At 26.3% G+C, this 13,272-nt stretch overlaps 1 protein-coding gene across 5 annotated transcripts in view; it reads right to left on the bottom strand.

The window, feature by feature from the left end:
- The window catches only part of LOC111031582 (transient receptor potential cation channel subfamily A member 1), a 40,023-nt gene extending 27,129 nt beyond the window's left edge, over nt 1–12,894 (bottom strand). The window contains exons 1-3 of one of the 5 annotated variants that reach the window (XM_022311608.1): nt 12,654–12,894; nt 8,644–8,746; nt 1,551–1,730 (exon numbers count right to left, since the gene is read on the bottom strand). In XM_022311608.1, the coding sequence (XP_022167300.1) occupies nt 1,551–1,730; nt 8,644–8,746; nt 12,654–12,658 (288 nt within the window). In that variant the 5' untranslated portion in view covers nt 12,659–12,894. Of the gene's footprint in view, nt 1–1,550; nt 1,731–8,643; nt 8,747–8,935; nt 9,071–12,653 lie in introns of those variants that run through there. The other 4 variants (XM_022311603.1, XM_022311607.1, XM_022311605.1 and 1 more) reach the window with 4 other exon arrangements.
- Between the last annotated feature and the right edge of the window lie 378 nt (nt 12,895–13,272).

Genomic DNA, 13,272 nt, shown 5'->3' with positions numbered 1-13,272 from the left:
AATAAACTGTTACAGTCAAATATTATATTTATATATATTATTATTTATACAATTCCAGCACTTATTAGATTTCTTAAATATCTATAAACAACCTTAAAATACTTAATTAAACATTTTAAATATTATACTATATTGTATATTGTTATAAATTAATGAAAAACACTAATTAAATTATATAATAAAGAAAGTTCTCGAAGAAAAAAACGTGTAACAATATTATGTTTTTAACTTGTGACCCCAGGGCCTAGAACATAGTAAGTACCTATCAAACATTTTAAATGATACATAAATCAATAAGCCTCCAATTTCAAATGTAAATACGTTGTTGTGTTAATATATAGAATGAAAATTAATATGTTCTGTAAGAAACGTATGAAACGTTATTATAACCCGTGTAAGCAAATAAGTAATATAAAGGGATGATGTACATTATTATATCACAATAACGTCAAAAATTTAAATTATCACTTATAACTACCTTCGTCCTTAATATCTACTTACACGGTATATCTTCAATTTCATATTTCTAAGATATTCAATTTAAATCTTAACCATATCGTACACAAAGGATAATTAATTACAGATAAATGCCTTCGCTAAACATAAATGCAAAATATTATACATACGTCCAAAACAACTAACTGACATCAAAATCTCATGTTTTAAACAACCAACATAGTACGACATATTAAATGGATATCAAAATCTGAAAGAAACAATATCATCTACAGCATCGAAAATCTGTGTAGGTACTCAGTGTAGCAGAAAATATAGAAACAAATATTCATCCTACCATAATACCCCATGAGTGCTCGACATAATATTTCACTGCAGTATAGTTTCAATATTGAAAGTAATATTGTAGGCGAGTAATAGAAATTAATTCCAGCGCTTTAACTATCATTAATTTCTTGGTATAAGTATAATTAAAAACTGAAAATAAATAAATATTTCCATTTGTTAACTTTCGGGATATATTGTTACAAAGCTATTTCTTAAATAAAAAAAATGTTAGTTTAATTTGTTTTATTTTATTCATTACTATTTTCAAAATAAAAAGTTATTTAATAATACAAAATGTACTTGAAAAAGAATAAATTAACGTTTTAAATAACAAAATAAATGCGCATATACCTAGTACTTACCATACCTATCTTATTTATCCATGAGTATTTTTTAATTCAACACTAAGCTATTTTACTTTATTTTAACTTCAGTTCTATATTTATCTCACGTTAAAATAAGATATTTTATTATTTATTTTCTTACTGTCCAAGCATTCAAAATATCAACAAAAATTGCAATTAAATTCAAAGCTATATTAGTTTTAATTACATAAATTATTATTCATATCTATAAATTTTACATAAATATATTATATTATACCTATTACCTAGGTATATAATTTCTTATCATATAAGTATTACACTTAATAATGCTATACCTGGTAATTAGGTTTTGTATAATTTTATATTAACAGACATTATTATTAACCACTTTATTTTATTTTATTATAATTAATAATTAGTATATAATACATTATTACTTACTCTCAAAATTCTGTAAGGGCTATCTGTCAACAAACATACGTCACCGTCAACGGTAGAACTCTGACGAAAAATGAGTGGTGTAAGACAAAGTTTTTCACTCGACGACAACATCCGGCCTGTGCCGCCAACTTTACTCCCGTGTATTCTTCTCATTTGAATCAATTGCCACAGACGATGCTTCTACAATGAAAATTGAAAATAAAGCTTAAAAAGAATATTAACCATAAATAAAATATTGTTATAGAACAACCAATCCATAACGTGACATAAGCTTATTATAAAACAACAATATAATATCGATACGTTATATTATGTTTAACCCTTTTTCGAAAACTTAATAGTTTGTAAAATGTTGTGTGTCAATATGATATTACTTATTAAAATACAGAAGATATAAACGATGTTACGTTTATTTTTAATGTCTCCGTCATTAGAGAATAAAAATGTAAATACCTCATATACATTGACTTCAAAAGTTTTGATTATTGTAAACGTTAAAAATTGTTGGTATAATATGTATACATTCAATTTAATATTAATTTTAATGTCATATTTCGTTTTGACGACTCAAACCACAAGAAAAGCGACAAAAAAAACCAAAATATTTATATTTATCTTTTTAATATTTTATTATTTAAGTATATTTTACTATTACTCGTAAATAATTAACTATAATTCAGTTTAAAATGTATTTTAACACTAATAAGCCTGTACGTGTTAATAATAAGCAAGGGAAATATTTTGATTTTCTTCGGAAGATTAAGTTAAAGCAGTATAATGTGTCATAAAAATAATCAAATAATTATTGCCGAAATGTTAAAAACTTTATTGCCCGTATTCAAATTTTCAATACCTTACCTACGATTTAATAAAAATCAATTAAGAAAAAATAGTGAAATTAAGATAGAATTTTCCAAGTTGAGAATAATTCTCAACGTTAAATAATATGATAAATAATAATAGTTATATTGTTATTAAAATTGTTTACCTATTATAAGAAAATTTCATAACTTTAAATTAAATTTAAGTACCTAAGTAATAACCCACACAAAAAAGGCATTCACCTGCAACAAAGGGATTCGCTTTGATTTTTTAGTTATCCAATAATTAGGTAGTTTTTTGTGAAGAAACTTCAAATATATCAATAAAGCATATTACCTATTCATCATTTTTGTCTGTTTGGATATTTTATCGGAACATTCTATTAAAAAATTATCTACTATTCTACTATATTCAATACATTCAGACACGTCACTAAGGGATCTCCCTCTGATCTGGCCACTTCAATTTTATTCTTAAATATTATAAATATTTGTCTCAATTTGAGATAACACAGTAACACGTCCAATAATAGATTAAAAACTGGAAAACACTATTTAAGAGGATACTACACCCGCATGTATTGTTTCCGTCTTACAAACATACAACATAGCAAAAACTGTTTTGTGCGGTATAGAACCACTCAGTCCGTAGTGATAGTTAAAACTCCAAATTGATGTACAATATTGTTGAGAACATATCTGAGAAATATCTTTTTATTTTTTGATATCACTTATACAAAAAAAGGTCTAATTGTTTCAAAATCCATTATATTTGTGTTTTTCAATCTCAAATAATATTTTTTTTTTAGTTCCTCTAAAAAAAAATTAAAACGAAATTTCACAGCCAATGTTCTCTTTTTCATGTGGTGAAGTTACACTGTTACTGATGAACAGTTTATGCTGTCTTACATTCTTAAGAATGTAGTATTTTTTAAAGATCTTGTTCGATAAAGAGAGGGATGTAGGAAGCACAAAAGCAGGGGGGCCAAAAAATGTTGGCCCCCTTATAGAAAAATGTATGGTTACGTGCCTGAATATCTTTTTAAAATTTTTACTCAATTTTTTTTACAACTTAAAATTTAAAAATAATAGGTAAAGCTGAACCGTTATAGATTGATGCCTGATCAGAATCTATTATTTCACATACCCACGGACTATGATAATTTATTATTGATTTCAAAATGATGCATAATGTGTGATATATTAATAAACAACACATATTTGTTAATCTTGCATCGTTTAAAAATATCTTCTTAGTTCTTAGTACAAAAAAAACATGTATTTTATCACAAAGAAGTTCAAAATTAAACCTATATAAAAAGTGTTTGTACACTTTTACCTTTCAAAATATAAAAAAATCTTGCCATGGTGGTTCTGCATTATACTTTAATATATAAGTACCTACAATATATTAAACGTCAGAAACATTTTTAGTGTAAATATTAAACAGGAATCACAAAGTAAAAATATTTGAAAACATTCCACATTTCCAGCATTATTCTGAATTGATATATTTAATTTATTTATAACTAATATAGAAAATATAAATTATTGTGAAAAATATAAAATTTCTACACCTTATTTAGTTTTATTATGGATGTCTATATATGGAGTATAATTATTAATTTCGTTTAAGTATTAATTTTCAACATTATTAATATAAAAAATGACAAATTTTTACAATTTTTGGAAATAAGAAATGTGCTAAAAAAAATATACTGTAAAATAACTTGTCTTAAACATATGATCATATAATTTGAAAATCTATAGAGTCAAAGAGTGCCAATAATTTATAAATACAACTCGTTATAAATCTAATAGAGCAACACAAAATCTTAACTAAATAATGTTTAATACAATCATCGTATAGTAAAAAAATAATAATAATGTTACAAGAATACAATAATGGACGTGATTATTAAAAAATTATTGAATTCAATTTAAATAATAATAATAAATCAACAACGCATATTTATTTGAAATATAATCAATGTTTTATACGTACATTTTCTTAGTAAATTGTATTCAAAACTTGCATGTCCCTAATCAGAATGACATAATATGAATCACTCTTGGGAAATCACGATTTAAGCCACTTATTTCAATGAGAATTTTTAGGCACTTATAAGTATATTAGAAAATAATGTATAAATTAATCTTACATTAGTCTCCAAGTTTTATTTTTTGTCTAATATCTAATTTTATCAAAATTGTTACTTCAAATAACTATAAAAATTAAATTGTGACTATGCATTTGAGTAATTTTTAAATTACTTTAAATACCTAGTGTCTTTTACCAAACCGAGCAATAAATATTTAAGCTTTTTGATCGAGTATTAAAATTAACTTAAATTGTCATATGCGTTCATTGAAAAACAAAAAATATTTAAATTGCTAAAAGTAGAAAAAAATTCCAAAATATTATCGTGTCTAGAAAATAACAATATAAATAATTAAATGAAAATGTTAAGTACCTACCTATCGATGCTTATTAAGTATATTCGAATTACAACAAAAAAAAAAAACAAAATTCTTCAGAAATTTTCTGCTTTTGAACTCTCATTGGTTTTAATTATGTGGTGTATTGGCGTATTGCATATTAAGCTCATGATTTTTCTCTAAATAACTAAATAAATAAAAATGATCGTATGCTCAAAAACTAGTTTAAAATATTTGTTTTAGTATAGTTTCTAAAATTATTTTTAAAAGTACTTCAAAATGTTGAATTTTGCCCCCCTCCCCAAAAAAAAAAAAAAATTATAATTATAATTATAACTACATCTAAATTGATACTATCTTCAAAATTAAAGATTGATGCATTTTTACTGATCTAAAAGATGAAACACACATATTGATGTACAAAAATTATAATTGTCTATTTATATAAAGAACCAGCTATGATGATGCTCAATTTCGAGGAAATTTATTATTCCAATAAATTTACGGGAATCACACAGAAACTACCGAAAAAAATACAGTTTAATTACGCATCGCATGATACTAATTAACGGTGAATTTCATTTAAATATTCAAGTTTGTCGCTCTCCTGTACAGTAGGTTACAAGTGGGTCACTGTAATGGATAGTGTTAAATTTGAATTCAATGAAACAAAATCATTGTATATATTTGTAAAAAGATTCTGAACAAAGACGGTCTGTCAGCCTATGCCCTATAATATTACTTAGGATATATCATGATATTATTGTGATTGAAGTTATTTATTTTACTATTAGGCATAAGTACTAGGTATAGTAGTTAATATTCATTTTTGCCAAAAAAATTACATTTGAAAAGTCATTTTATGTAAAAAATAAAACAATATATTCTAAAAGTTTTTTTTATTACCCACTGAATAATATTTTTAAATTATAACAAAATGCGTATAGTTGTATAGTAGTATAATATGGCCAATGTATTCACAGCATCATAAAAATATAACATATTAATTCACCTGCAGCAATTATAGCTATTTCGCATTAACTAATGTGACTCAGCGGCGTATTTACGGAGGGGAGATTTGGGGAACCAATCCCCCCTCCCCCTTGGTCTTTTTTTCTATTATTAAAGAATTTACCTACATATACCTAGACACTAGATCGTGTTTAATATTTACTATCTTAGTGTATTTTTCATTTTTGTAAATAAAGTAGAAAAAAAAATCAGTTATAAGGTTATTAACAGCCTGTTATTACGCCACTGAAACCGCTATGTCGTAGCTAGTGTGGCAAGTTCGAGCGATTTTGTCCGATTCCTATTCTATTGTACCTGTATGAGGGCCGCACTAGATGCCCTAGCAGGTGTATGACTCATTAGTCATTAGTTATTACCACGATTAAAGATATCGTGGTTATTACTTATTAGTTATTACTGTATACTGTACTTATAACTGTACAGTTGTAACTTTGTAATATAAAAACAAGATATTTTTAGACTAAACTGAAATGTTTATTATATTATTATGGAATGGTCAGATGGTCTAATATATAAAATATATTCCACGTAATCAGGCTATCGGCATTCTTATTTGTTTGGAAAAACAACATTCGTATTCGTAGGCTAAACACGAGCGGATTGTAATTGTTGCGTAATGTGTAATTTTGATCTTCGGTGTTAAACTGCTGGTTTTAATTTGAATTGAAACGAAACACACTAGATTCTTTTTTTAAGCCACAACAAAAAAAGACAAAATATATTCATGTGGAAAATGAAGATGTAAGTAAAAGAAAGTCGATAATATTTAATTTATTTAAATTATTTCGTTTTTAAATTAAATTAAATTTAAATTAATGAACAGTACTTATTCATATTGTTAAATGTTCTAATTTATAATAATTTTAGAAAAAAAAATATATTTATGATACTATTATTTTTGTACTAAATTTATTTTTGTATTATTGGACATTGGTGTTGAATGTTGATAGTAAGATGGTAATTATTAATAAGTTTAATCTCAAAGAATATTTTTTGAATGTAAATTAAAAATGAAATTTATTTTAGATTTAATTAATAATAATCAATATGTTATTGTTATTAACTAAAAATAATGAATAATTGGTATTCAGTGTAGAATATAATATGTATAAAATATGGTGTGTAAAGTGTAAACTGAAGAGTTTTTAGTGATCAAGTTTTGGAAACGTGAAGGGATGTAGGTGGCAAAGCCCTCCAATTGTATGTGTGACATACAATGGTTCATGCCCTCCCTATAACAATTCTTAAACACGCCGCTGAATGTGACAAATCGTCACCGACAATATTATAACAATTGAACTGATCCTGCTCGCAGAACAGATTACATAATATGAATACAAATTCTAAAAACCAGTAGCCATTGTAGCTCAACAGTATAAAATAATAACAATAAAATAACATTTTTTGACAGTATTCGCATAACCAGCGCGGCGGCCGGTAACGTGACTTGTGTATTATCTTCATATTATAATAGATATAGGCGTATAACTTATAGTCAGTTTGATGACACAAAATAATTACAAAATAAAACAATTTAAACACTATAGATATATATTACCTACATCTATATGGCTAATGGCTATGTATGATCATATTATATTGTGAGTGCGACCCAAGATCTATAAAGAACTAAAACAAGTCTTCTTTGTAGATCTTGTGTGGGACCAGGTACATACTCTCATGTTGATTTTAAAATTGTTATTATTCTGAATACTTTATTTCGTTGAGGTTCCAATCATATAATCATTAATTTTATATTTATGTATAAATGTTAAATATAATAAAGGATGTTTGTTAATACATTTTGTCCAACTTAGTTTTTGAACATTATCATAGATAAAAAAAATATATCTATATTTTTATATTTTGGCAATGCTTTTTGTGTTATGTAAAATCGTCAAATAAGCCACTCATTTATGATTTAATTCAAACATTTTATTAAATCGTAAAGTATTGAAAATTTGAATGCGGACAATCAAGTGTTTAACATTTCGGCAATAATTATTTAATTATTTTTATGACACATTATGCTACTTCAACTTACCTTCGAAGAAAAATAACATATTTTCCTTACTTATTATTAACAAGGATAGGACTATAAGTGTTAAAATACACCTTGAACTGAATTATAGTTAATTATTTACAAGTTATAGCAAAATATACTTTAATAATCAAATATTAAAAAGATAAATATAAATATTTTGGTTTTTTTATCGCTTTCCTTGCAGTTTGAGTTGGTAAAAGCAGTTATAACTTATAAGACAGCCCAAATGGTATGAGTCATACGTACAGGCCCACCCAATTAACATAAACCTGGCCTTCTTATAATCTCTAGTAGGTACAGTTTAGAATTATCAACAAAATAATTAAGTAGCTATAATTAATAGGTAGATACTGTGAATTTTTTTATTAGAATTTTAAAAGATTATTATACAGGGATAACTGCAGTGCTATTAAATCGGATTATTATTGATTTACCATTAAAGTCGTGTAACTTATTACGAATGAGTTCTGAATTTTTTTATAAATTGGAATCTATATTATATATATAATATAATATAATTAAAGATAGTTAATATAAATATTAAATATATACATAATATATTATCAAATAGCACTTGAGATTTTAAAATTGTATTTGAACTAGGATCTAAATCTTTAGATATAATAATATAAATAATATGTTAAACAATTCACACATGTTTTTAGAGAGTTTCCTAAAATTTAGATTTGGAGTACTTTTATGTAAATTATTTACAATCTATTAAAATAAATAATAATGTTATTATTTTAAATTTTACCCCAGGTATAGTATCATCATTTCGTTGAACGTTCTTGCTACTGCCAATTACCCATGACATCCACCTGATACCACCATCTCTTGCCGGTTCTTCTTTCATATTGCTGTACAAATATACGATTATCACTTTAATAAAATTGTGGTATTGGAAATGGAGTATTGTTGTGCAATGACCAATAATGGTTAATGCATTTTAAGTTTTTCTGGAATATAATAATATTGAAAACTTGTACTTCAAAAAAAATGATTTTTATACGTATTTGGTACAATTGTAATTAAATTATTAAGTGTACCTATAATGAATACATGAATTTAAAAAAAATTTGCTTGACTTTATATTCTCAGACCTTTATCTAAGAACTCTAAATGAACTCAGTCAAAACTCTGGTGAACAGAGGTGGTGAACATACAAACAGAGATCAAGAAACAACACTGTATACTGAAGCGGTATAAAAACGCATTTTAGAAAATTGCTTCACCCTCGATATTTCCACAATCGATTCAATGAGCATTTTTAGGCGTTCCTTGTTTTTCATAGAATAATTGCACTTACACATACAATATACACTCTCACGTTTATAGTAGATGTGTATCTATACACACACAAATATATACACGTTAAAATTAATATAGTGAATAATAAAAATAATATATATACATTATACATATATACCTACACGTTATAGTGTTATACACGCATAAATGCAACAATTGTCCATTGATAATAATTATTAGAGTCTACATTATAGGGACCTATTTGCATGTAAACGTTAACGGCAATAACATAAATATTATGTTAAACATATAGGTATTACACCATTAAAATTATAAGTACCTACTACCTATCTAATTATAATAAAGTACCTATACGGCTATATTGTATAATTTGTAGTCAATATTTGCATGGTTATAATTTAGTAAACAATACAAGTATTACCTACTTATATTTTATAAGCTAATGCTTATTTTATGTTTTTTAATTGTTTTTATACTATATATTCTCAGTCATAGGTATGTGCAAAAAGATGTAGACACCGAGTGTGCCTGCTCACCTCCTAAAATTTCGCAAATGGGACCCAAAAAGTTAGGGCACTGTCTAAGGGCTGTTGTTTTTTAATTTTACCTGTTATTTCTACAAAAAATCCAAATTTTTCTAAAAAATGAACAATATATTACTCCACATTATTATATAACTTAAAGTAAGAACGTAACATTTTTTTTACATTTGCGTGTATAAACCATCGTTTATAATAGAAGCAGGTACTATGACCCAGAACCGTTCGAAATCATTAAGTATAATAATAGGTATGTAGAACAGTAAATCAAACGATCTAATGTTGATACGGAATTAATAATTAAATAATTCGATGGTTTAAGTAATATGCGTCAATCATTATGTACCGATACATTTTTATCACGTATTATGGTTACTATTATTTTTTTTATTATTAATTATCCGGCAACATAGGCCATTGGGTGTTATTAGCAACTGTCAGGAGTTACGAGGTAGAGTTGGTATGGTTATTGGAAACTCGTGTACGTGTGGAAAGGTTTTGACCACTAAGAACCCTGGTGGTCACCCATCTGGGAACTAGTGGCAGTGGACGGTTTCGTACTCTCAATCACGTTGCGTGACTGACCTCAGCAACCACGCCACGCCAATGTACATTATGATTATTATTTGTATCAGTATATAGGTACTGATAAATTAATAATAATATGCATTGTACAAAAATAAAATAAATTATGTATTTGTATTAACATTTTTATTTATACACTCATACACGTAATAGTTTATGGACATTGCTTGTCTTTGTAGGAGAGTGCCCAAGCCCCAAATAAAGGAGGCCCAAAACTACTGTAAGAACCACAATAATCCTCACAAAAATGTTCACAATGTGAAATAAAATCATCTGAAATATTAATCAATGCATTTAAAACAAGGAAACAAAAAATTCATAAATCTAACCAAAGTCGCCATTAATCAAACATAAAAAACCTGCAATTAAACATACGAATTTTTAAAAAACTCATTAGTCATTACTCATTACCTTTATTAAAACATTATGTTCATAGGTCAGAATTTAGAAATATAAATATTGTACCCGAATTTGCTTTTATTGATTTTTAAATATCTTTATATTAATATTAAAAAAATAATCAGTGAGAATTTCCACTTTAGTATAGATATAGATATTTTTAGATATTGTATAATTAAATAATCGAAATTATTTTTATAAAAAAAAAACAGATGTGCCGTATAAAAGTTATTGTATTATAGTTTTTGTTTTAAAACTATTTAATATGAAAACACTAGCATAAATTAAGTTTCAAAATACATCAAACAATTTACTTTTTAAAGTTCTCGCTAGATACAATTTTCCAAGTAAAATGATTATGCTATATAATATTATATACATAAACAGAGCTATAATCCACATTAAAGTTACGGAGCAATAATTTTTCCAAAAAAAATTAACATAATTCACAATATAGAAATAAAAAAATTGTGGGCAAGTAGGTAACTTTTTTGCTGCACAGTGGGTGTCGAGACTGAAGGGTATCTCATCATTGATTAGTTTACTGTAATGGGTATTGTGTTCAATTTGAATTCAAGAGACAATCTGACAGTCTAGTTTATTTCTAAATGTTTATTTTATAATATATTTATATTGCTATTAAGAATAGTGATTGATATGGTTGATTGAGTTACTTTTTACGAAAAGATTGCATTTATTTTATTATTAATATTTAATTAATAGAAAATGTTTAGGTATATGATATATTATTATTGTTATTACATTTTTAGTCAATACCAATCTACCATATAATGGTGTTAATACGAAGGCTCAATGTTCATGGTATGAATAAGCAATAACTTAAAAGTTAAAATTAATCTAAATATTTTTTAAATGTCATTGTATGTAAAATCGATATAAATAAAAAATTTGTTGAATGTCTGAAAGATCATTAATTGAGAACGGTGTATCGAGTTGGCTGAATTTTTTTGTTTTGTTATGTTAGTAATTGTTAGGACATTAATGTTTGTATGAAAGAAAATGTTAAACAAATCCATCGGAAAAGACCGAAATCTGGATGGTGAAAAATTAATAGTGGTGATGCCATGTGCCCAGCAAAACAAAATAAAATTCTACCTACTTAACTTAACGCCTTTGTAATTTGTATACTTTTTCGCAAAATGACAAAGCGTATAAACTTAACATTTGGAATTGTGGTTCTTTTAATGCTCTAGTTAGTAGATATGCAATGAGAAAATATTATTAAGAAGTACTCATGTTTTCAAGATGTGCCCATAGGTACAAATACTTTAATTCGGCAAACGGAAATGGAATATTATTTTTATTATTATAAATGGGAGCTCCTGGTGGTCTGACCTATTGGAACTCTCCATTGGCCAGATTGGCAGAGTACAATTTCGTGGGGTTTACCTTTTTTGTGTAAACGATTGCCCGCAGCGCCGGAATAAACAAAGAACATGATTTTGGCTCTTTAATAAGGCCTATGACTGTGAGTAAAATTAAAAGCAATGATGCCAAATTGTGTATACAAATTTCAGTTACTATACAATTATTTTAAATTTTTAAATACATGTATTAGTCTTAATTACAAATACATCCATATTGAAAATAAATAATGCACTATAAATTATGAATTATTAAACAATTTTCAAGCGTAGTATTCCTTACTTATAATTGCATTTAATAAATTGTTAATTAAACTTTTTTTCAAGAGAATACATATAGATAGGCCCTAGGCTCCTAGGTATTTGAAATTGAGAGGTGGTCACAATAAAATATGTATTGGCGTCCCACATAGGAACGGATATATCGAGATATTCGAGATAAAAGTAGTTAACTTGATGATTATTTATTGGTAATGAATAATAATTTTATCATTAATGATATTTCTAATAGATTACCAATTGGCTAATAACAATTGTAAAGATTAAGCTGTGGACTGCGCCTACCTAGGTGGCTAAATTGCACTTACGGCATGTCAGTAGCTCATCGTCCTGATATACTGCTTGCATATTATCCGCAAATCCGCAATATATCTACCTATATAAGTTGACTAAGTTGCACGTAAATCGATTTTCACTTGAGTTTAGTACTTGCTAAACACCCAAACACGGTTTTCGACTTAACACTTCTTACATTAAAAAAATTCAAGCGATATACGAAGTCACAAAACACCCAATCCACCGTAAAAATATGGCGTATGTATTTTTTAACAAATATATTTTTTTTCAACTAATATTTGGCACGCGCATCGCAGACCAGCGTTGGGCGGGACAACAAGTATAATAATAAACATAAATATTTGAAGACCCCCACGAATAATATTTTCTATGTTGCTACAAAATAACAAAAATCGTTACCTGTTCTTTGTTTATATGGTATATAATTTCGTCATAATTTAAACTTCAAATGTCTATTAAGAAAATTATGATTATTGGATTTAAAAGTGTTGGGATTCTGCGAAAAATACTTATGAAGAACTTATTGGATTACATTTTCAAGCTAGTTGACCAATCCTCAAAAAAATATCGAAAAAGGACAAGAAATTAAAAATATACCATGCCTATAGGTAAATATCTTAAAAAATATAT

This window comes from Myzus persicae, unplaced genomic scaffold (assembly GCF_001856785.1).
Source record: "Myzus persicae strain clone G006 unplaced genomic scaffold, MPER_G0061.0, whole genome shotgun sequence".
NCBI lineage: Eukaryota > Metazoa > Arthropoda > Insecta > Hemiptera > Aphididae > Myzus > Myzus persicae.
This window is presented reverse-complemented; position numbering and strand designations above follow the sequence as displayed.